Raw genomic sequence first — 27,067 nt, 5'->3', positions numbered from 1 at the left:
GGGGGCCTGTCAGAGGGTACTGGCATCGGCCATATAAATAATACCATAACAAACTATGTGAAACTTTCTATATAACTTAAGCTAATGAAATCACTGTTGTCTTTAAAAGGGGTATTACACACATCTTGTTCTGTTTTTATTTCAGGACAGCATGCCAACAGTAAATATGGGATTTCTATGATCAGAACTCTTGTTGACTTTTTTGATAGCAACCTACTTGAGAGCACCCCTGGTCCACTGAAATAAGTTTTCTCATTTTAAAGTATTCATATTGAAATTTAAATCTTTCATTCTAACTTTATATAAGAATCTTTCATTAAGTTATGTTCCAAACCAACATAAAAGAAAAAGAGACTTATTTTTGCTAAATCAGTCCAAATTCTCAACTATTTTCAAAGCGAATTAAAAAAACATTGAAAATATAAGTACATTAGTAATGAAAAGAATTAAGCAATAAAATTCAACCAAAACTAACATGCCAGTGCTCTCATTACCATATGGTTATAATGAATGTGTAGGAGATTCTGAAATCCCTGATTTGTTTGGCTCATCTTTTCTCGTATACAAACTTCTCTCTTTACAAAATAATAAATAGATAGAATCAACTAAAATAGGACTTATAAATGATATCAGCTACAAAAATGGCACCTCAATCTAAATATATTATTAATTTAACTACCTTTTCTGCCTCAAACTACAGTCATTTTTGAAAAGGTAAAGCTATACTTATCAAATCCCTCCACCTTATCCTAATCAGATACCACATGGATTGAGAGAAAAATGCTGAAACTTTTCCTTGGTTTTATTATTTAAATTAGTATAACCTTCAGTAAATACATTACTTTAACCACAGATAATCTTTATCTTACTGTCGACCAACTATAGTCTATATCAATCCCATAAATTCTATTGCGTCATCTTCTTTTCTCCTCTTCCTCCTTCTCTTCTCCCTTTGTCTTCTTTGTTTTCCCTCTATCTCTTTCATAATCTCCTTCTCTTCTGTCTCTTTCATGTCCCTATTATCATTATTATTATTATTATTTCTTCTTCTGTTAATCCCAAATTGAAGCACTTATGAAAGTTACACAATACTATTACTATATTTGCAGTGATAACATGGGACATAATCCAAACCAAAATAGCTAGTTTAATTTAAAACTTGCTTTCTCTGAACAACAGCAAACAGTTATCTTCTGCTGTACAATATTTCATTTTTTACATTTTTTTGTTTTCCTCCCTAAAAGTCCCACATGACATCATTTGAATTTAATCAATGCTTTTACTTCTCACAGACATATTACAATATATATAGGCTACCTGGCAAAAATTCTAAACTATTGATATAATGATCAAGTGTTTAAAGTTCACTCAGTAGCATTTGATCCTATGTAGAGTCAGTGATTCCAGCGAGAGTTTCCCCAGAACCCAAGGGTTCTGTGAGAGGTTTCCCAAACAGGGTTACTCTGGAATCCCGTGAGAGGTTACCAGAGTTCCAGGAGAAATGCTGCAAAATAAGTTAATCATATGCTGGTGCATTTTAGAGTTACTTTTCTGTTTAATTCTGTATTTGTTATTTTAAAGAAATCCTGATTGGTGTTAAGGGACCTTACAGGGAAAATAATTTTTTAATAGGAAATTGTAGGGAAATTTGGTCTAAAGAAGTTGTTGATGAAGATGGAATTTGCTAAACATTCTTTACAGCATCTGATGGATTTAACTTTACAAAAGTAGTTTATTCTCTTATGAAACTTCACTTTATAAAAGAGAAAGGAAAAGATATATAATAATTATTATGTACAGGGTCCTGGAAACATGGAATGTTTTTCAAGGGTTCCCTAAGAGTAAAATAGTTGCATTATGCTCATCTGGTCAGCTGACTTAAAACAGACCCAAGACACACTATAGAGTGATTTTAATCATTAGTGTTAAGAGGAGCTGAAAATGCCGTGAAGTTCATTATCTTCGTTTAGTGTATCATTGCAAATCAAACTGATAGAGTCTATAAAATTATGAAAATACTCTGAGCATTGTGTTAAAGTATTAGAATCAGTCGAGTGATCCAATTTCAGTGAAATGGGAGTAGGAACAAGTATAAATAATTCTTTTGTGGTTATATAAGTATGAACTATCTAACTGTCCTGTATTTAGTAAAACAGTTAAGTGTGAGAAAAATAATTACTCTCAGGTAGTATGCAAATCTACAAAAATGGTATATCAATAAAACAGTTGAGAAAATTATAAATGAAGATTCTGCAAATCCTTATGAAATTGGCTTTGAGAATACAATAATGATGAAGATAAAATTCAATAACTTTATTAACCACAACTGAAACAAGATACCCAGTTACTAAAATGGAAACCTTAGAATTATACTTGCCAAAAAATTAAATTGGTCTCAGAACATAGGCCACCATTTTCATTTTTAACAGTAATTCAAGCTTGCAAAAGTAATATCTGCATGTATTATAAAAACAACAGCATTTTATTATGAATATGCATTATCATGATTGGAATTTATTAATTTGGTTTAGACGAACATGATGATGATGATGATGATTTTTTTTTCATCCATTTTTTATAAATTAACTTTATAAAATTTCAAACTAGGAAAATAGGGAATAGTAATGATAATATTTTATCTGGTATATTAAAAAGAATGATTAATAGTAATTGGAGCAATTATTCTATTGTTGGGAGGCCATTCAAGTCATTAATAAATAAGTTAACAGTTGATAATGGTATCTTGTGTAAAAAGAGAATTAATTGTTCTACCAGCATTGATGATAAAAGCTGTGCATGGTGATGTGCATTATGACTCAATAGCAACAAGGAAGTGGCTGGAATTAAGAGCACACTGGTCAAGCTACTGTAAAGATGTGGAACATTAAGTAAGATGTTCAACATATGCTGGAAAAATCTGATATTATCTTACACAGTACATACTTAGCCTAAAGAAATTAAAACTTGGATACATATGCATAAGGATCATGCTTATATATGAAGACGTTAGAACTGTTCTTAACATGTTAATGCATCCTTTGGGTGACCAGATATATTAAGAGTTATGAATAAAGAAGCACAAACAGTTAAGCAGGCATTAAAGAACTGTGTTTTCCTGAAATGATATTCCAGGAAATTAATGTCTAATAAGGCCTGTTATTTTAAAGATGATATGTATTATCATCATTTAATGTCCACCTTCCATCCTGGCACAGCTAGGACTGTTTGACAGGAGCCATCCAGGCAGAAACCTGCACCAGACTTCTGTGTCTGTTTTGGCAGGATTTTTACAGCTGGACGCCTGTCTTAACACCAACCACCCAGCAGAGTAAACTGAGTCCTTTTTATGTGGTACAAGCACAGACGAGGTTAGTTTTGGTAAGGCTTTTACAGGTTGATGCCCTTCCAAATGCCAACCACTCTACAGTGTGGACTGGATGCTTTTTAAGTGGCTCCAGCACTAATAGGACAACCAAGTAACTTGCAAGAAAAAAATCTTTTGAGAGGAGAGGGGGCCTTGGAGGAGGTGATCTGATGTCAGCTGATGAAAGGTTATAGTGAGTTAGAAATAGGTGTCTTGTTGTAGAAGAGGTACAAGGTTACCCGGCTGGAGAGAGAGAGTGAGTGAGAGATGAGGAATGAGGATAGAGACAGGTGTGCTGCCGTAAAGGAGATACATTGTTACCCAACCTGAGGAGAAGGAGAGAGGGGGGGAGACAGCAGAAGAGAGATGGTGGCAAAGTGTTGGGCATTCTCACAAGGGACCAGGATCAGAATATAAATGGGATGGTCAAGTAAAAGAAGAGATTGATGGTGGAAAGTGCTAGGGTATACACTTGAGGTTCAAAGGTCATAATATGTGGAAGGATATTGCCAAAGAAGCATGAGTAGAGAGAGGGGAGCATGAGTAAAGTGTGGGGAAAGGGAATGCAGTGAGTGGTGAAAATCTGGGTATATAAAGGGGGTGGGGAGAGGGCTACTGGATAGCAATGATACAGAGAAACAGGGCTGTGAGAGGTAGACATAGTGCATGAAAGAGGAAATGTGAAGAAGAGAAGAGGTGTAGAGATGTAGTTTGGTTTATCGGGGTAGGGTGTGTGAAAAGTTTTGTTGTTACATGCAAGTGGAACACACAGGTGGGGGACTAGCAGATAACAATGGTGTGAAAAGTTTTCTTGTTACATGTGGATAAAACACACAGGTGGGGGCTAACGAAGCAATGATACAGTGAAATAAGGCCAAGAGGACAGGATTGGTGAATGAGATGTAAGCATAATGCATGAAAAAGGAAATGTGAAGAAGAGAAGAGATGTTGTTTAGTTTGTTGATGTAGGGTGTATGAAAAGTTTTCTTGTTACATGTGGGTGGAACACATAGTACTTCTAGAGCTTAGTTTTGTTGACATGGGCAGGTCTTCTCAAGAACCTCATATTGCCAGAAATTTCAGTCCATTGTCATTTCCTCTGTGAGACCCAACATCCTGAGATCACTCCTTACCACTTCATCTCATGTTTACCTGGGTCTCCTTCTTTCACAGTTACCATCCACTTTCAGTGACCAGCACTTCTTTATGTAGCTGTCTTCATTCATATGTATCACATGTCCAAGCTTAATAAGATTAGATGAAAGCCTATGAGAATCAAGTGGAATTACTGAAAGAATGGTCTCTAGTTTAAAATAGGTTTAAAAGCATCTTCAACAAGTAAAGGTTTATTGTTGCACATTTAAGTTGCATGCTTTTTTAGTTATTGGACAATACATCACCCAGAAAGATGTCCATGTCCATCTTCTTTTATTACAAACACTGATAACAATATTCTATGAAACTGCAGTTCCTGTTTACTATTGATGCAATAAAAATGAGAAACCATAAGAAGGAAAGAATACACCTGTGATTCTTAAGAGTGAATAGAGAACACAGTATATTTGTTTATGCAGATCAAATGAACAATAACATAAGTATTGACAGTAAATAAATTTCTCAAGCTTCAAATGATATTCTATATTCTATTCATGAAAATAGTAAATTAATTAATAATTGAAACAGAAACATTGCAGATGATGTAAGATACAGTATATCTTATATCATGGTCATCCCATACCCACAAGGGCAGTGAAAAAGAAAACTTAATTTTTACTCTAAAAAATCCCTTGCCTGCAAGCATTTCTCAACGATTTTCATTTTCCTAGTAAGCATTTGTCTCAAAGTTAACAACTTCTTTTCCTTGCATTTCAAATTTATCAGCCCTCCCTTCAATCTTTTCTCTCTGCCTCTCTATCATGGTGTGTTTTACTTTGTGAACTCTATTCTTCACTGTTTTCTTACCCCGCTTCTCTCTCTATCTCTCTTCCCTCTTTCTACTCCCAATCTATTCATTCAATAATTCAGTATCATAAGAAAACATCTCTCTCTCTGATGAAGGAGTGTCCAAAACTTCATACCTTTCCTCTTTCTCAATTTATTTCACTTTCAAACTGTTCATAGTCACTAATGCCTATGTAGACCACCGGTAGTTTCCTAGGATCCTACTGTTTGCTTTACATTACATTTCATGGTTTCCTATATTCCATGGTTAATTTTCTCTGTCTGTCTGTCTCTATCTCTATCTATCTATCTCAATCTCAATCTAAAATTCCCCTTTAGTAGAAATCTTCAGTATCTTAATGTTTAAAAGACTTCCATAAATAATCATTGTTAGAAGTCCTTCACACTAGTTGTTCAGTACTTGTTTCTGACACTTCTTGATGCATCATTACTAAAAGAACATATGACCTAACTTAAAAACACTTGACAATGCCTCAGTGCATCATTACTAGAACTCTTTATCATCTGACTACCTACCGTATCTACACCATTACTGTAAATCAGTGAAAAGTTTCCTATAACATATCTCAAGATACATAATTATGAGATATCATTATGATTAATTAATTATTAATGCACTAAGCCACCTGTTTTGAGTAATGTACAGTAGTAGTTTTGGTTTTTAGGTGTTGCTATTGTATGTAATTGAATACATTGAACATTGTAAAGAAATCTTTTACAGTTTATTTCACAATCTATTTGCTAGCAGATAAAGGAGAATCAGAGTTGTCTCAGATAGGCCTAAAACCACTCAAGCTGATACCCCATTTTTCTGTATTGGTTGTAAAGGTGCTTATTTATATTGTGTTGAGTCAAATGTTTTGCAATATTTTGATAACTTATTCATCAAGTTACAATAAAAGCAACCTAACATTCAAAGTAGAAGCCATCATGTTGCACCATCTGAAACCACATTTCTGACTTTTCTTCTATTCAAGAGGAGGTGGAAGCTTCAGTGAAAGAGTTTTTCACCTTAAAGGACAAGAAGTGGTATCAGCATGAGATCAAAGAACTGATAGAAAAGTGGTTTCAGATGGTGCAACACGATGGCCTCTACTTTGAATGCTAGGTTGCTTTATTTGTCATTTGGCAATTAAAGCAAACAAGTTACCAAAATATTGCAAAACTTTTGACTCAACACAATAATAATCAGTGTATTCAGTTACACACACCAGAAATCTTTTACAGTTTATTTCACAATCTATTTGCTAGCAAAACTTGTACTTGAAGGACTCAGTTTGATTAGTAATTTATGGTATTCATGACTAGATAACAAAAATTGCTTTCTGATCTTGAAACCAAATTTATTCTGTTAAAATGGATTACAACTTGGTGTTTTAGAATCTCTCATAATTATAACTTGATAAGAATTATATTTAATCCTTGTATATTAGACTCATATTGGTGTTTTCTACATTAATACTTTCAAGATCAACCTGTCTGACATTGGCACATATCCATACATAAAACCTCTCATTTTCAAGAAAACCTCACCAAACTTTTGTGTAAGACCTTTTTATTGTATTTCAAACATCAGTTTAATAATAAAAAAGTTAGGGTTATTTTTTACTTTTGAAATTAAAGCACGTAAGTAGTGTATTTCATAAAACTATGAGCAGATAAGGATTTAGCTTTCAGTGAGACTATATATTTGTTCTATTCTTAGCAAGTACAAGAAAGTATTGAAGTTCCCAGAATCTTGACTTTCAAAAACTTTTTAATACTCTGACATTAGTGTAAATAATGCTTTTGATAGTAGTTTTGTAAAATGCATTAACCTCACCTCATTTCATTTCCTTATAGATTTGATAAATTGAGAATTAAAATAATCAAGTTTTTATTCAGGCACAGTAGATAGGACAATAAATTTGACTTTGTCATTTTCTTTTTCTTTTTTTATAATCTTTACTGTATGGATTATTGGTATCATTGTTAAGGCTGTGAGCTGGCAGAATCATTAGCATGCTGGGCAAAGTGCTTGGCAGTATTTTGTCTGTTTTTATGTTCTGAGTTCAAATTCTGCTGAGATCAACTTTGCTTTTCATCCTTTTGGAGTTGATAAAATAAGTACCAGTGGAACACTAGGGTTGATGCAATCAACTAGCCTCCTCCCAACAAATTTCAAACCATGTAACTATAGTAGAAAGGATTATTATTATCATTGTTTCTCTATCCATTTTTTAATGCTAATATTTGTTTAATTCTGGACTCTGCATCATGGCATAAAACTTTAATTTTTACTGATTATTATATCTGTATAAGTATTGTTGAAAGAAATATATTTACAGCTTAAACCTCAACCATGAAGCTGTAGGTTGATGCATATTTTCAACGGAATCATGCCTATTTATGACTGTTGGATGCTCAAATAGCTGTAGCAACTGATAGTTATGCTGTTAATAAGTGTTCCTTGACTAGGGCCATAATACATTTGTTGTAAATAAGGTTTGAACTTACATCCTTATGGTAATAAGTGGATTTTTTCTCCCATTCTCTTGGCAGACATAAAAACCAAGGATATTTAGGTAAAAGGAAAACTAAGAATTATTATACTCATGTCTTTACCATTTTTCTCATTATTAAGTTCAAAAAGATGAGGCAGTGCCCAAAGCCTAAGTCTGAAAAAATAACTAGAGAATTAAAACTGGATCAATATTTACTTCTCTAGGAGCCTACCTCCTCACCCACATCAGTAATAGACAACCAAAACACATGCAAGCTGATCTTCAACATATTAGCTTGACTTGCTCGAAATAGCAGTCAAATCTTCTCCAAATGACACTGTACTCTTTAAAAACATGGAGATAAAATGCATTAGATGACATAGTCCTAAATGCACTGCCTGAAAAAAGGAAGGATGAGATTCATAACTGGAGTGCTTTTGATCATACATTTGCTCAAGCAGGGCCAACATATGGACAGCAACAACCAGCACTTATGTCACCAAATTTGGAAGAATTAAAGTCATTGTTGACTTACTGTTTGATTTGAATGCAGAAACATCAATCACCAAATGAAATATGAGAAAGCTTCATATCTAACATAATACATGTAGAATATAATGATAATAATAATAATAATAATAATAATAATAATAATAATAATAATAATAACTGTCTCCTAAGAGCTGATACAAGGCTCAGGTTTCTTGATGTTAGGCAGATTCAAAATAATTTTCCACTGGATAAAATACATTTATATTTCAATTAACATTCCCTAAGAATTTAATTCCTTATAACTTACAACTATGTAGACTGAAGTGTATAGAATTGAGAATATAACTGAAATACACAATATAAGTTGGTAGTAAAAGAAGCTATTTATATTTAATCATTTTGACTCATACAACTACAATCTAGCTATCTTTACATTGATATATATCAGTATAATACAGAATATATATACATAATGGTGTTTGTGTGAGTGTTTGCACGTGTTTCCTCACTGTCTTTTATTGGCATGTCAATTTTGGAAAATTTTTTAGATCATCTTACTTTTCCATTTGGAATTTGTACCAATTACTACCAAACAATTGGTCTACCCTTTCTAAAAGTGGTAATAATTTTTAAAAAATCAAGAATTTATCATGTATTCTTTTTAACTTAACCCTTATTCATATTTCATCATCATCATCATCATCGTTTCGCATCTGCTTTCCATGCTGGCATGGGTTGGACGGTTCAACTGGGGTCTGGGAGGCCAGAAGGCTGCACCAGGCCCAGTCTGATCTGGCAATATGTAAACAACTGGCCACTCTGGGTTAGTTTTCTTAACTTGTGTTTATTTCAGATATATACATGTATGTGTGCTTGAGAAAACCCATCCCGTTGACATACCACATCATCTCTAAGATTCTGAAAGCATAACATGTTTGCACACAACTGGGTCCCTCCCCTGTGTCACTTCCTATTGATATTCATCCCATCATCCCAACCCTACTTATATTCATCATCATCCACCACACTTTTGTTTATATTTACCCTTTATTCTCCCCATTACACACAAACACACTCTTACAAACTTTAACATTTTCATCTCTTCAACATTCATCCCACCATCATTCTCCTACCTTCTGTATAACAAGTTACCTTTTCCTCTCTTCTGAGCTACTTCCAATTGACATCCATCTTTCATCCCATATTTACCAATCACCACCATTGTTCACCATTCACTACATTCACCTTCTACATACATCTGACCACCTCATTCTTATGAGCTCCCCTGGATATGTTTCAAACAACAACAAATCCTTTGAGTGAGATATGATGATAAAACATGACCTATTCATAGCTGTGTGCATGCATTCATTTGTTCTTCTGGCTGAGGGCAATTCAGCAATGATGTTCTTCTCTTTAATGGAATTGTAAACTAAAGGGACTGGGATATCCTTGGCTATAGGCATTACAGAAAATGGTAGAGCAGGATCTTGCTCTAACATTTTATTTTTTCCTTCATGTTGTTTCATCCAGCTTGACTCTGCAACATTTTCTTTATTTCTTTATAGTTCTCTGCTACTGTTTGCATTCATACAAACAAATATACATACATTTTAAAGTTATCTTCACAGATATTCTATAGAATTTAGATCCAGCACCAAAAGTTATAACATCTTGGATACAAATAAGTCTATGTGATTGAAGATAGAAAACAGACAATGCATTTTTCAGAAGTTATTGCTCTTTCTTCAGAACTACAGCCAATCCATTAACCATCCACAAACACATTGTTTAAACAGCCACTAAGTTTAGCAGTGTAACATTATTGGATAAACCAATTTACATATTAAACACATTCCTAGCAACTGGTATGTAGGTACATCATATTTCATTTAGAAACCATAATATACTATCAAGTGATTGAATCACACTGCTAACTCAGAAAGGTAGAATATAGTTGGAGACCCTCTTCGGTCACGAATGACCATATGATTGCACCTAGAAAGTTACCCTCCAAGGCACAAGTCCAGGCAAGGTTGTTTATGGAAGATCAGCAGTTGCCCATGCATACCAGCCTCCCCTCTCCACATGTGAAATAAAGTGTCTTACTCAAGAACACAACACGCAGCCCTGTCTGGGATTCGAACTCACAACCTCACGGTTGTAAGATCGGCGCTCTAACCACTGAGCCATGCACCTTCACTATAGAATATAATATCTGTATATATAAAAGGCAGGATGTGTGTATGTGAATGTAATTTATGCACATCCACAAATTAGCACACATGTCACTCCTATTAGCACACATGTCATTCGTCATGACCCTAGTTGTATTTTTGTCAACTTATTTTTCTCAGAGGCACCAGCGAAAAGCAGTGAAGATAAATTTTCAACCAAAACTTTTAACAATTTTCAGTCCTATTTGGGGTGAAAAATCAATAAACTGATTCCTTATGGGGTTTTCAATTTAATCAGGATAAAAAAAATCGATAAACCTATTCCTTATAGGGTTTCCCAATAAAATTGGCTACACCCCATTTTCAACCATAACTTTTACCAATTTTGATGTATTTTGTTCAAACTTGATGCCAGCATTACTTAGGATTCATGGGATCTTTGAATGCTTTAAGTTCTCCAAAAACAAAAAAACAAAAAACTGATGAGTAGAAAAAATCGATAAACCGATTCCTTATGGGATTATCAAATCAAGTTTTCTGCAACTCATTTTCAGCCAAAAGTTTACCAATTTCAACGGATTTCATCCAAATTTGACGTCGATGTTACTTAGTTTGGTTTGAAATAAAGAACTTGATTAGCTTAATAATCCTAACTTAATCCCGGGTAAAGCTGAGCTATACTGCTATTTGACTTCTAAACCTTTACTATACTTGGTAGTATATTATGGTTGCTAAATGGAACACTGTGTCCCTACCAACAATACATACATACGTAGATACATACACTCAGGAAGAACTTAAATTAAACTCAAAGAAAAATCATACATAGATGCATGTATGCATACATGTGTATGTGTGTCTATATATAGATATACATATTATGCATATATGCCTGTTTCTGTCTGTCGGTGGGTGTGTATGTATATATCTATATACATATTGTATAATTTGAAAAATATGTATAATGATTTCTATGTAAGTCTTATTTAGAAGCCAAAACATCTTATAAAAGGATGGAATATTTTTATAGAGATTCTTTCAGTTAGTAGCCTATTTATCTGTCTCACCTTGCTAAAACTCTCACCTACACAACATTCCAAGTTCTTCATACTTTCATGTGGAGAAATTTAGAAAAGTTACTTCATGGTAGATTATATATGCTCTACTATAATTTCCACTATTTTCTCTCTCCTCTCAACCCCTCCCATCTCTCTCGCTCTCTCTCTCCTCTGACCTCCTGTCTCTCTCTTCTCACCCCATCTCTCTCTACCCTCTCACCCCCTTTCCCTCTGTATATTCCAAATATCTTTTTTATTTTTATCTTTTACTTGTTGCAGTCATTAGACTGTGGCCATGTTGGGGTACCACCTTGAAGAATTTTAGTCAAACAAATCAACCCTAATACATTTTGTTTTAAGCCTGGTACTTATTTTATCAATCTCTTTTGCCGAACTGTTAAGGAGTATAAACACACCAACACTGGTTGTCAAGTGGTGGTGGGAGACATACATGTGCGCACATGCATACATGCATACACCCACTCATATAGATATATATACATATGAAAGGCTTATTTCTGTTTCCATTTTCCAAATCCTCAAAAGCTTTGGTCAGCCCAAGGCTATAGCAGAAGGCACTTTCCCAAAGTGCTATGCAGTAGGACTGAATCTGGAACCATGTGGTTAGGAAAACTTCTTAAAACAAAGCCACATCTAGTTTTGATTTATCATTCAGATAATACAATTCTTACTAAGTTTCTGAAGCTTTGAATTATACTGTTGTCCAGCTTTGCAAGGTACCTTACTTTGTGTCAGTGTTTACAACTGGCAAGCAATAAATACATAGTGTGTGTCCAACCAGTAGGTCTGTTGTTCTTTCCTGTCTCAAATTGGTGTTTATGAAAACTAATATTATTGTACATTTAAAATTTTGCCAGTTGTATGTGTATGTGTGTATGTATATATTGGGAGAATTCACAAAAAAAAACAAAAGTCGAAGACAGGTGGTGTAGACAACAAACATGTATTAGTTTAACGCTCAAGAAGTGAAAAAGTCTTTAACGTTTCGAGTCTATGCTCTTCCACAGAAAGAAACAGGGAGAGAAAATAAAGAATGTGTAGTGGCTAGCGATCTGTCATGGCAAATTCCAGACAGAGGGGTCACACAGGAGAGCTAGGAAGAAGGGAAGATAATAAAGTAGTGGTGATCCCAAAACAAATGTGCACGTGCTTGTGTATAAGAGAGCATGTATGTGCATATGGAAGAGGACTGGTGACTTTGACGTGTGCATGTGTAGGTTTATGGTTGATGGTGTGGGTGCTGGGAAGTGGTCAGTGCTAGTGTGTGCAGGTGGTGAGATATGATGCGATGGTGTTGGGAAGTGGGGAAAGCAAGGGTCGGGTATGTGGGTGTAGGTATAAGGGATGGGGTGGGATGGGATGGATAGGGAAGATGGAATTGGATTGTGTAGGGGTAGGGTTACGAGGGAGGGGTGATGATGAAGGGAGAAGGGGAAAGAAGAAGGTAAGTAGGAGTGAAGAGAAGTAGGAGTCAGAGCAAGAGAGGAGAGGTGGGTGGGAGGAAGTAGGTGTGAGAGGAAGAGAGGAGAGGGGAGGAGAGTTGAGCCCATGTGGCACGAAGAGAGAAGATTAATCCAAGATGGGTGCATAGCATTGTTTTTGTCACTGTCTTCAGTATTCACTTGCTATTCCCCACAGTTTTTCGCTGTTGATGCCATCAAAAATGGTCAATATTATCATTAAAGGCATAAAATTGTAATGATTTTTTTGGACGACAACTGACAAGGAAAGAGCATAACTATATCCTGTGTATGAATTTTTTTTTTGTTCTTTTATGGAGCTTCTGTTTTAATTTTCAAAACTTTTAGATATATATACATGAATGTATGTGTATACATCTTCATTTAACACCCATATTCCATGCTGTCTATATACACATGAATTAACTGGTAAGATTTTAGTTGTGCAGTAATATTAGTTATTATAAGCACCAAATTGTGTTAGAAAAGAAAAACAGGTTGTATACAGATCATGTATTTATTGGTTGTTGGTTATAGACATTTTGTCGAAGGCATCCTGCAATACTGAACAATGGTATATATATTTCTATATAAATACTAGGGTTGATTTGTTTGACTAAAATTCTTCAAGGTGGTACCCCAACATGGCCACAGTCTAATGGTCTAATGACTGCAACAAGTAAAAGATAAAAATAAAAATATATTTGGAAGATACAGAGAGAGGGAGAGGGGGTGAGAGAGTGGAGAGAGGGGAGATCAGAGGAGAGGGAGAGAGAGAGATTAGCAGGGTTCCTGTAGTGTAACCAGTAATGCAGTCCCTAGCAAGCAATAGAAGTGTGGTTCAAGTTCTGTGAGTTGGTCTGTTTCCTTCTGTTTTTAAAGATTGTGGTTATAATTTTAAAATTTTATATTAATATCACTTATCTACCTACTTAACTATTTATTATCTATCTATTTTGCATCATACATCCATCAACAGACAGATATATATATATATATATATATATATATATATATATATATATATATATATATATATAATATATATATATATATATATATATATATATTATATATATATATATATATATATATATTTGTGAGTCTATGAGAATTACTTAATATAGTTTTGAAGTGTAAAGGCGATTTTTTAAAATTATTTTTTTTTAAATGTTATAAAATCTTTTACCAAGATGTTGCTAACCTTTTTTGGGAAGAAATTGTTTTGCTAATGTGTGAGCACTTTCAATTAACCTTTTGAAACACACATGCTATACACAGGGTGTGCCAGAGAGATTTACCCATTGATATTTCTTAATTATTCAAAATAAATTTAAGGTTGGATAATGAAATTTGGCACACACATTCTAATGTAAATTGTCAATCCATTACAATAAGTACATTTCAAAATAGCCATCTTTTGCCTTGATTATAGCCTGCAAATGAGTGGTCACCATACCCCCTCTTCATCCAACTTGACTCATGAAGACAGAAGGGCTTTCTTCAGATATGACACATTTGAATAGAAGTGAGCAGAAACATTACACTCTAAGATGGACCAAATAGCAAAGTCATTGGGATTAATGCCTGGACTTGAAGGAGGCCATATTATCTTGCCCCCAAAACTACTGAAATGCTCTTTGCACCACTTCTGTGTCAAATTGGGTGTGTGGATTGGAGCCCTGTCTTGAGTGAAGATTTAACAGTCACCAAAGGTTTCTGTGACCCAGGGTAACACTTTCTTATCCAACATTTCCACATAAACTTCACTGTTGACTTTGACGCTAGTATCAATGAAGATCAAGGGAGACTTGGACCCATCAGATGCAACTGTGGCCTACACCATGAGTGAAGCTGGCTTCTGACAGTGTAAATGACACCTGCTACCTTTGGACAAGTCTCCTGCATTACATGCATAAAGCCTGTCACTCTTCTTGTTGGTAACTGCCTCCATGGTGAAAATCTTGTTGAACTAGATCACCACTTTATTAGCAGTATGCTTCATCTCAGCTAACATGGTTTTACCCCTGTTGAGCCGTTTCTTCTTGAAAGCTGTGGAAACTAACTGCTAGGATTGTTTCTTGCATGCAGTTTTAAATTCTCTTTAACAATCCTCTGCATTGACGATTTCGAAATATCAAGAGCTTTTGCAGTTTTTCTTGCACTCCTGCAGAGATTTTGGTTCATTTGCTCCTTCACAACTTCAACAGTTTGTTTGGTACAAATTGATCACTTCCTACCAGAAATTAGCTTGCTAGAGGTAGTAGCAGACTCCATATATCCTTTCCAGGTATTGAACATTGTTTTATGGCACACATTCAATTATTTTGTTATGTCCTTGTTTCTCACTCCAGCTGTTTTCATAGTGACAATCTGGTCACGTTTTGCTTTTGATGCCATGTTTGTTTACAAACCTGTTATAGACAAACAAAACAATAGACTCATGAACAAAAGACACACAAATCTTTATGTAAAATATAGATATTACCTGAACACTGATATTCTCTAGGAAGAGTTTTAACCATGGAGAAAATTTTCTGGGACACTGTATGTATATATTTGTGTGTGTGTATAGACACACATATACAGTGATTCCTTGACTCTCACATGTGTTAGGTTCCAAAACCCCCCATAATAGGTAAAATCCACAAAGTAGAAACAGTACAGCAGTGTATATCTTTTTAATCATTTTTATAATTTGTTTATATCTATTTTATTATTTTTATATATTAAAGCTTTTATAAACTCTCCTCACACACTTAGGAGTACCTATGTCTTCTCTTTTTTTCAGATGAGGAACATAGTGATGGGCAGTTGCTGACACTGCCTTTTCTTCTGTGTAAGGAGGTTTTTATAAACTTCCATGGCTCTGTCGATTGCATTTCTGAACTGCAATGCATGAATCATCTGGCTGTCCCAATCTTCCATCATTCTCTGAAGTTCTGCTAGAATTGAGATGTGTTCTAGTGATAGGCTGCATACCTTCTCCCTTCCTTAAGCATGTCAAGGAGTCTCACCTTCTCTGCTATAGTAAGCATCTTCCTCTGACACTTGGGTTCACTGCCAGAAGCCTTAGAAGGTGCAGAACATTTGGGCAACTTTATAGGGCTTGTGATAAATTCACAATTTTACACACAAAAGTAAAACAACACCACATACTTGCCTCCCAAGTTTTGATTTCCAAACAGTATGTGCGATTCTTTGTTTATTCATCTACAGTACACTATGTATTTTCTTTTAATATATTTTAATTAATGTGTTATAGAGTGCAGTACTGTACTGTATTTTTATTTATTAATTCATTAATTTGTAGGTGGGAAAATGTTTATTTTACCGCAGAAATAATTAAAAATTTTTTAAATATCAATACCTATCAACCACAGAAACCCACGATATACTGAGAAATCCACAATATAAATTTATATATATTAGCCAGAAAAATCCACGATGTACTGAGGGCACAATAGGTGAACCACAGTATGGTGAGTGATTACTGTATAGGCCTTAACAAAATTGTATGTATGTCAGCATGTATGAATGCATTCATGTAAAAATGCATTCTCACCTACCTGTAAGAGTGGTAGATTGCAGTATATCTACAGAGTAAATGATTGATAAATTCTGTTTTGTTTGATGTAGAAATTATTACTCTTATAATGCTTGCTAAGGGAAATGACTAAGCTATAAAATCTCTATAAAACCTAAGCCATGTTGTTCAGGTTTTAGCTGCTATACAACCTTTTTCCTCCATTTATTTGTTCTAGATCTTTTGGACTTGTTAGCAGTCATATTTCTAATGTTATCATAGCAGAGTTATCATTAAGGTACAGTTGGACCGTTGATTATGTAAGAACATTCTACTTGTTTTTACTGTACATGTTTACAATTCCTTCCCATCTGATAATTTCATTTGTGATTTTTAAGAGTCTTGTATCAACTTTGTAGATTCTTTCACAAACAAATGGAGTTCTAGATATTCAAACCATTCTTAATATCTTCATTTGGTTATTATTTAGACCTTATCTAACTCTGATCCAGGAGACTCATGATTAATGACATTCCAGCTGTGACCTATCCAGTCTTTTTCTTCAGACACAGTGTATCTAGGATTACATTATCCAATGCATTTCACAATTTTTAAAGACAGTAAGACATTATTCAAGGCAAGTTTAACAGCTGTTTCTAACAGATCTGGCTTGGTTGTACAATGGTGAGGCATAGACTAGTGCAGAGTGACTCAACATCACTGTTTTGATGCTCTGTTGTTTTCAAATTCATATCTTTGCAGTCAGACCATTGTATTCGAGTAGGATTGCTGTATATTTAAATTTTATCTTCTGCTTCATGGTACATATGTACCACAATGAGTTGTTTGTTTCTTCAAAATGTGCCCTCTTTATGTCAAAGATCTTGTTGTCAAGTAGCTTCATCACTGCAGATTGTTTTTATTTAAAGTAGTGGGTATTTTATAGAAATCTTTTGTAGTACTCTATAGATCCTGGAACTTGTAGTTACTGGATTTTAATTCAGTTATTTGATGATTGTTTTTTATTTTCTGTGTAGCTCCAAACTGTTATAAAAATAACATTTAGCACTTAGCATTAATGATATTTGATAAACTCTTAGTGACTTCTAGAAAAATCTTTTGATGTTCATACCAGTAGTATTGGTATGAGGTTGTGCTTAAAAGATCTAAAATTCAATCCTCAACAGGTAAAAATAATTTGAAGATAGTAAACAAAAACTCTTGGGTAAAAACAAGTATCCTAGAAATGCACTGCGGAAGTTTCTAACCAAACAGTTGATATTAGTCAGATATTTTCAAACTGAATCCAACATTTTTCCTACTCATCCAGAACAATTACATATATTAATAGCCAAAGATAATAAAATGTATACATTCTCTTTGAAAATTTTACAAGGAATGGGATAGCTTCTTGATTGGCAAGTCTGTCTATACTTGGCTTTATGTCAGTGAATCTTGGTATATCTTTATTTACCATTCCTTAACACTAATGCACAGTTTTGCTTGTCTCGTCATATCAATTGATTGCTTTTGATAATGGTGTATATAAACAGTATAAATTTGTTTGTAAAATTCTATTAATATACCAAAACAGTTTATTCATATTCATACATTTAGCTCTGCTTCTGTTACTTCTTTCTTTTGAATTTCTTGTTTATTATTTTAAGTTCCAGGAAAGCAGAATATCCCAGTGTATGTAATCATATACATTGCCTGGCTTAGCACCAGTATGTGGTCCATCAACATCAATGATGAGAGATCCTTTTCATGATCAATGAACCTGCTAAAAATAGCAGCCAAATTTCTTTCAATATAAACTCCCTGCCATCTTAAATAAAGAATAGACATATTAGATAAAGTCATCTTAGAGTTACTATATCTTTATCTTGAAAAAGAAAAACTATAGTCATGGTTGGATTTCATTTGGTCAAAGGTGAACTCAAATCAGGGATGAACAACAAGAATGACAATACCATTTAAAATCTTCACTCTATCGCAAAGATTTGGATCATACACCTGGGTCTGTGCTCACCTGTTGTTCTTTACTAGCTGGATACATGTTAACTTGCTCTGATTTGCCAGCTTTAAGAGTTTAGTTGTGATAAGAAAAGCATTCAATTATAAAAACTATTTCTCCAATGACACAAGCTTGGAAAAATGGAGGTAGAAAAAAAGAAGATAATTATAAATTGAATTTGTTGAATTTTGTTTTCTTTTCCTTGGATTTGTGGATTGCAACCACTGTGGTTTGGCAGAATGGAAACATTACAATTCTCTTTGAACCTAGCAGAATATAAGACTGAAAATAAACATGTTTATATATCTTTGTCGATGAAAATATCGCTCCTTTCTTTTCCTTTACCTTTTTATCATCATCATTTGCTTTCCATGCTCAAAAGGGTTAGACAGGGCATCGCATTTTAAGTCAGTTCCTATTTGAAGTTACTACCCTCTAGATATGTCTACTAACCATGCTTGCTTGCACATTTCATTTAGGTATGGTTTGTATAGCTGGATGTCTTTCCTAACACCAACCACTTTACAGATTGTAGTGGCCACATTTTATCAAGAGTAGTTTTCCATGTCCTCAAGGCTATGTAATGAGAAATTAGCTTTCAACCATATAATTTTGGTTTCATTCCCACAGCACAACACCTTAAGCACATGTTTTCTGTTATAGCTCATAGCTAACTAAAGCCTTGTCAGTGGATTTTTGGGGACAGAAACTGAGCAGAAGCCTATCATGTATGTGTGTGTGTGTGTGTATGTAGATATATATACATATATAAGCATGGGAGTAGATGTATGGTAAGTAGCTTGCTTACCAACCACATGGTTCCAGGTACAGTCCCACTGTGTGGTACCTTGGGCAAGTATCTTCTGCTATAGCCTCGGGCTGACCAAAGCCTTGTGAGTGGATTTGGTAGACAGAAACTGAAAAGAAGCCCTTCGTATATATATATGTGTGTGTGTGTGTGTGTATACTTATTTTTGTCGCCCCAACATCGCTTGACAACTGTTGCTGGTGTGTTTACGTCCCCGTAACTGAGCAGTTCAGCAAAAGTGACTGATAGAATAAGTACTAGGCTTACAAAGAATAAGTCCTGGGGTTGATTTGCTCAAATAAAGGTGGTGCTCCAGCATGGCTGCAGTCAAATGACTGAAACAAGTAAAAGAGTAAAGAATATACATACATATACATATATATATGTTTGTTTACATCTGTAATCATGTATTCAAAAGCCATTCAGGTGGTGTTGTTTGGCATTTGCCCTGTCAATTTGTTCACTCACTTTGTGCTTTCAAAGCTTTATAGAATAAGAGCTTCTTTACTAAGGGTTAGCATCAAGAAGAGCACCTATAAAACAGTGTTTCAATACCATATTTGTCTAATCATGCTAGCATGGAAAAATGAATGTAAAAGCAAAATAAACTATATTTAAAATACACCGTGTTTGTATATAGGAGATTGAATTTTCCAATGGATTCTCTCCTAATTCATGGTGGTAGGGAATGAACTGAGGAGCAATTGATTACTATACCAGCAGGTTGTGTGCATATGCAAAAGCCTTCTCTTCTTAGCTCAAAATAAACTTTGGTGTTGTCATGTAGCTCCAGATCAGTCATAGTTGGAAAACTAATGAAAGGCATTTCATTCATGACGATCCTATCATTTGTATACTAGAAACTATATTGTTTGATTTAGCTTTTGTTTAAGGTTGTAGTTTATGACTGTTTTAACTGCTTTTTCACCAGGTTGTGTAACAACTGAATCATTCTTATCACCCTGTCATATCTGCCATTGGCGACCTTCCCACTCTACTCTCCTACTCTGCACATCAGCACCATATTTTCTGATCTCTCTCACAAGTTTATTATATGGTTGCTCTCCTCCCTTCCTATACTGCCACTTCCTCTTTCCTGAGCCATTCTTATTTCTTTTACTTTCTCCCTGTACTGATATTTACCATTCACCATACTCCCACCTTTGTTCCTTTCACTGCATTCACCTTTACACCAATTTGTTATTTTCCTTTCGCACTCTAATGAACTTATCCATCCACCCTTCCCAATTCTTTGTGCATATCCTCATTTATGTTCACCTTCTTGTATCTTGGGAGTAGGCTCTGGCACCTAATCTCCACTATCATTGTCTTCTTTCCAGTTACTCCCATCCACCCTTATGTAGTATTTGGTATCTATATTTCTTCTTTATAGCAAAACACCTGTACCTGTCCTGCCATCATACTTTAGCTTCTCAACACCTGTATACAGGGGATTAAAGAAGAGTCTTTATTGTAGCTGCAATATGTCAATCTTCTTCTTTATATAAATATATAGATTTCAGACAAAACTGAGACATGTAAAAGAAAACTGTAAAGCTGTATGAAACAAAGCAAAACTATTACATTTTAATTTACATTTTTATTTGGAATGAATTTGTTGTTTACCCATTGTTTAATGTATTTTGATATGTTATAACAAATATTCTCTTTTTAATGACTACAATATATTTTGATTAATTAGAAAGACATTTGCAAATAGCTGTAATGGCTTGATTGAGAGAGATTGTGTGCATGAAAATTTGAAGGTCTCTGGGTCAATTCCAGTTTTCAACATGTTGATAAAATCATTTTGTTATTGAAAATATTACTATTTAAAACCTCTGTAGCTTACTGAGAGATGATGATGAAAGGGGAAGCTTTTTTGTCACATATATACATACTGATGCACAATCATCTTTATAAAATGATGGGACTTTCATACTTGACATGTGAATTCTTTATAATCAGATGAGACATCCATACTTGAAGTATATTTTTATGATATTTCTATGCCACACTTGAAATGACCTAGGGTCAAAGGTTCTAAAGCTGTAACCATTATGCCCTTTTCTTCATTCAGAGAACATGTATCTCTCCTTTTTTAAAGGTAATAGGGTATTATTTGAGAAAGATATGATTGCTATTTCTAGCTGCTCAATCTACGATCAGGGTTATTTTCCCCCCTTTTTTTTTCTTCATTACTGTTTTCCTATTTTCTTAAAGAAAGAATTTCTGAGAAAATATGTCTCGATAACCTTTAGTAAACAGCTATGAATATTGGTTATATATGTTCAGCTTCCTTCTATAAGATGGACTTGTCCCAAATGTGTGTTTAAGTTGCTGTACTAATTTGATCTTCCTCCTGCACCTGTACATTTGTCAACAAATCTTTTATAAACTGCAACTTACAGATACTGCCCAAGGATTCTCTGCAAGTTATTATTCTTTGCCAACTTATATAATATTTTAAATGTTTTCAATATTTACTTAGTTGTACATTGTTTTCTTTCATGAGCTCTCAGAAATAAACAAAAATTATGTAAGCTAGAAAGAAAAGATGGGAACAAAAGATATTACAAGAAAAAAAACATTAAAAATCACTGCAACAAATTTTATGTTACCAGTGGATATGTTGTGTGTACAAAGACTTGTGACATAGAGGGCTTGATACCTTGCTATTTATTTAAATTTGTTGTTATATATTCAGATGTAGCTTCAGTTAGCTTCCTCATCAATTGAAAACTAGCTAGACATCTCTAACTTTCATTTGTCTTTTTATGTTTTTTTTTTAGTGGCTTGTTGTGTCTTTGTGGAAAGGGAATTAAACATTCTTCATATTGCTTGAGAATGCTTTTGCATTTTCTTCCGCATCTTTATCTAGATATTTATCTACCAATTACTCCACCCATCCAGCTCTGTATTTCTCTTTTATTTTATTACCTATTTATCAGACTGTTTTTTAATGTTTTCATATACCTGATTTATATGCATCTCATTCTCTCTTTCATTCACTTTCTCTTTCTATCTATATCTTTCCCGCTCTCTCTCTCCCCCCTCTCTCTCTCTCTCTCTCTCTCTCTCTTTAATATGATATATATATATAAAGAGATAGAGAGAAAGAGAGTTAGAGTATAGCCTTGGGGATCCTAGTGTCCTTCATTCAGATCATATGCCCCACTGAATATAACATTCCTGCCAAATGATAGATTCAACATTAAGCATATTTGCATGCAGCAGGACCTCGTGGTTGGACTTGTGGTCTCGCCAAGAAATGTTTACTACAGATCATAGCTAACACAACTGAAAGCTCTTCAGCTTTTTTTGATATGCTGCCAATACACTGTTTGTCATGGCCAGATCATATTTAGAAGTAGTCTACTGGATATAGCAATAGGAAATTACACCAGTTTCCCGAGAAAAGTGTTTACAATGAAGGTGGATCATTGTTGGGTTGTAACCTGCTGAATGATTATTAGCTTTGAGACTAGTTTGGTTTAATCTATAAAGCTGGGATCTTTACTATTATCCACTGGCGAATGCCAGTGTCATGTAACTGGCACCCATGCCAGTGGCATGTAAAAAGCACCCTTTGAACATTGGGCCTCATGGAGGCAATGGCAAGTGACCAAGACCTTTGGTGATATGCCATGCTTGAGAAGACCTATCAAGTCAAGTGAAATCATAATCATGGCATATAAAAAGCACCCATTATGGTCTTGGCATTAGGAAAGACATCCAGCCATAGAAACCATGCCAAATCAAATTGAAACCTGGTGTAGCCCTACAGCTTACCAGTTTCAGTCAAACCGCTTAACCCATGCCATCATGAAAAGCAGATGCTAAATGATGATGAGGATGATGTCTGTGCAGAGGCCTATCATATACATATATGATTTTGTGTTTGTCTTTTGCTGCTTTATGCCCTCCTGTTTTCACTGTTTTGTAAAAAGCATGAATAAAATAAATAGCAAACTTTAAAATAAATTCTAGAGTTGATAAGATCAACTTAGTTTTTCAAGACAATGGTCCTGTATGGCCAGTTCTATAACTGAAACATGTAACAGAATTTTTCATTCTCCGTTGCCACCTCATCATCATTATCATTTTAACACCCACTTTTCCTTGCTTGCACAGGTCTGACAAACGGCTTTCTCCATGTCAACAAAAGTCAGATGCAGAGGTTTATCTTTCGCTAGGTATTTCTCCTGCAGCTGTCTTTCCAGAAATATAGCATCAGTGGTGCTTTTTCCTGGCATGAACCCAAACTGCATCTCATCTAGACTGACTCTCTCCCTAATTAGTTGGGCTATGACCCTCTCTATGACCTTCATTACCTTATCCAAAAACTTGATACCTCTGTAATTATTTGTATCTAAAGCATCACCTTTACCTTTGTAGCAGTTGACTATGGTGCTGCTACACCAGTCATTGGGTATGACTCCTTCATGTATCACCTGGTTGACTATATGGGTGACTAGGCTATAGCTGACACCGCCAGATATTTTGAGCATCTCTGCGGTGATTCCTGATAGGCCAGGGACTTTCCCTGCCTTCATACCCTTAATTGCTTTATCTACCAAGGTACTGTCAATTTGAATAGCTGGTCCCTCTGTTGGGTTGACATTTGGCAGACTCTCTTTCTCCCATTCAATGAGATCAACCATTGTTGTTGTCTGCATACATTTGTTCTACTGTTGATGTCTTGAAAGGAGTTGATTATGTTTAGACAAGGTCCTCTTCTTTAACCTTACTGGCATGGGTAACCCTATCAGAAGTGCTAGACTTTTGAAAGCATTACCTTCAGAATCATTAGACAACACAAACCTTCTACCAATTACAAGAAACACCCATATTAATATAATCTGTAAATGTGTGTGTGTGTGTGTACACATAGTATATATATGTCTGTGTATATCATCATTATCATCATCATCATCATCAGCATAACATCATCATTATTTAATGACTATTTCCTATACTGGTGTAGGTTGGATGGTTTTATAGATTCTGATGAGCTTCAGAGCTGCGCTAATCTCCAATGTCAGCTTCCTTATGGTTTTTACAGCTAGATACTCTTCCTAACACCAACCACTTTTGAAACACTAGCATCAGTGAGTTCACCAAGTAACTTGCAAGACAAGAAAAGAACATGAAAATACCTCCTCAGTTAAGTGAGAAGAGGGAGACACCTTTATACCAGCTGTTGAGAGAACAAGGCCAGATGTAGGAGATACATGGCTACTCCACATTTTATAGGAGTGGGTAAAGATGGTAGTGGTAGGGTACAAGAGTGAACCTTTAAGGTACAAGGTGAACATAAGGACAAGGAAACTGGATCAGGAGGGTGGGGCAGGGGCATAAAGTGTGGGAAGAGAGTAACAAATGGTTAGAGAAGGTAGCAGAGGTAAATGTAGTGAGTATTTAAAAAGGGTGTAGGTGCAGTAGGTGTGAAATACCAATTTGGAAAAGGAATAAGGTGAATAGATTAGGAAGAAGGGGAATGATGTACAAGGTGTAGGAGTTGTGAGGAAGGATATATTGATATGTCTGATTTTGATATGAACATGTGTTGCATAATGACCCTTGCAAGATACAACAAAATGTGTTTGATGATATTTATTACAGTATGGACTTAAGTTGTATATAAATTAGACTGTACCTGTGATATCTCCTTGAAAACTACATACATTCATGTTCTTTGAATATGTTTTATATCTATTTTTTCTTTTTAAAATTATTCCATTTTCTGTATGTTTTTGCTTTTCAAAATCTTTCTTGTATTCATTTCTTTGGTTTCCAAAAATTCCTTAACTCTTTGCTACAGCTTTTGAAGCTCTTATTCTCATGACCATCTTTGCAAATTGTGTAGCATTGGCAATATATACACCATATCCTGAATCAGACACCAACGAAATCAATATGGCACTGGTAAGTTGAGTTTTTATTCCTGATCTTTTCTATATTTATTTATTATAGAGCACAAAATAAAATCCATTTTTTTCTCTCTCTCTCTTTTCATCTTAATCATCATAGTCTTCATTTGCTATGTTTTTTTTTGTATCTTTCTAGGTTTTTTTGTTGTTTTTTGGTATATGTTTTATATTACCACCCCACCCCTGTTTCATGTATTTTATTCCTGTGGGATTTTTGTTTCAATTGCAATTTCAGGAGATATTAAGGAAAACTGCAAAGTTGTTAGGTTGCACTAAAGCATAATGGTGGATGTTAACAAAAGGAAATAAATAAAAAAAGTAACAATAGTTTCAGTAATAGTGCTAGAAGTATTCTTAATAATAATAAGACCAATTTTAAAACATTAAGGCAACTGAAAATCTGTTTTCTTGGTGTTCAATTCATCCATCAACAACTTCGATATTAACAGATCAACTTAAATATTTATTTGGCAAGAGAGATGATTCATATATAAACAGTGGTTTCAGTTGCTTCTTCTGGAGAAGAAAGTGGGTGAGAGAGTCAGTCTCTTCCTCTCTCCTTCAAAATGTTTAGACTATTTGTGTGTGTATGTGAATAAGTATAGGAGACTTAATGTGATTGGAAAATAGTATGGGTATGTAATTAACCTAAAACAGGAAGAATTATTGAGGGAGAGAAAGAGGGAATGGCTGTATGTATGTATGAAGGTGGAGTAAGAAATGACAGATATGTATTCCCAAATTAGTTGACTGTGTGGTATGAATAATGGAAAATGTTCATTACAAAATACTCTGGGATTTTAATATACAGTGCAACCAAGGTATAAAGGCAAGCCAGCCAGATATCGTGATCATCCATAAAGATGAAAAAGAAGCAAAGATAATAGATGTTGCAATACCAGGTGATTCAAGAGTGAAATGTAAGGAAACAGAAAAGAGTGAGTAATACCAGCCACTGCAGGATGAGATAGGAAAGTTATGGGGCATGAGGAAAGTAATGGTGATACCGGTGGTAATTGGAGCATTGGGAGCAGTTTCCAAGAGCTTTGAAAAACATATTAAGAATATTGGAGCTACTGTTAGGCTTGAAGTGATCCAGAAGACAGCATTGTTGGGTCCAGCTTGCATTCTAAGGTGAATATTGTCTCTGAGTCACAGGAGAAGGCACTACTTGAAACCTTTGGTGATTTGTTATTGCCTACTTTCAAGTAAAGAACAACTGTAAATAGAACAGCGAGAATCAAAACAACAATATTAATGATGATGATGACGATGACTTAAAAATTTTCACTAAAAGCACCATGGAACAGAAAAACCTTTTAAAAATTGTCCATAGTTTCAGCAAGGACATCAGGATGAATATGGGGCTGGGCAAATGTGACAAAATGACACTGAGAAGGGGCAAATAATTCAGCACTGAAAACACTGCACTTGACATAGAAATCAGAGAATTAGCCCATAATCGCCCATACAAATATCTAGGAATAGACAAAATAGCTAAAATACAACACACAAAAATGAAAGAGAAAATTAGGAGAGAATATTACAGAAGTGTTAGACTAATATTAAACGCTGAACTCAATGTTAAAAATAAGATAATAAGGTTAAACATACTAGCCACACCTGTCAAAAATTACATCTTCAACATAATAAACTGGAAGATCGGTGAATTGAGAAATTTAGAAGAACCAGAAAACTGTTAGTAGCATACTGAAGTCACCACCCCAAAGCAGACACACACAGAATATATCTACCCTGCTTAGGAG

At 34.7% G+C, this 27,067-nt stretch overlaps 1 protein-coding gene across 5 annotated transcripts in view; it reads left to right on the top strand.

Annotated features, from left to right (window-relative positions):
* Positions 1–27,067, top strand: part of LOC115209959 (muscle calcium channel subunit alpha-1-like) — a 460,467-nt gene that overhangs the window by 127,927 nt on the left and 305,473 nt on the right. For all 5 annotated transcript variants that reach the window (XM_029778602.2, XM_036501424.1, XM_036501423.1 and 2 more), the window contains exon 3: positions 25,191–25,296. In XM_029778602.2, the coding sequence (XP_029634462.1) occupies positions 25,191–25,296 (106 nt within the window). The remainder of the gene's footprint in view (positions 1–25,190; positions 25,297–27,067) is intronic.

Source organism: Octopus sinensis, linkage group LG3, assembly GCF_006345805.1.
Source record: "Octopus sinensis linkage group LG3, ASM634580v1, whole genome shotgun sequence".
Classification (NCBI taxonomy): domain Eukaryota; kingdom Metazoa; phylum Mollusca; class Cephalopoda; order Octopoda; family Octopodidae; genus Octopus; species Octopus sinensis.
The sequence above is the reverse complement of the archived record's forward strand: the minus strand, read 5'-3'. Positions and strand labels throughout refer to the sequence as shown.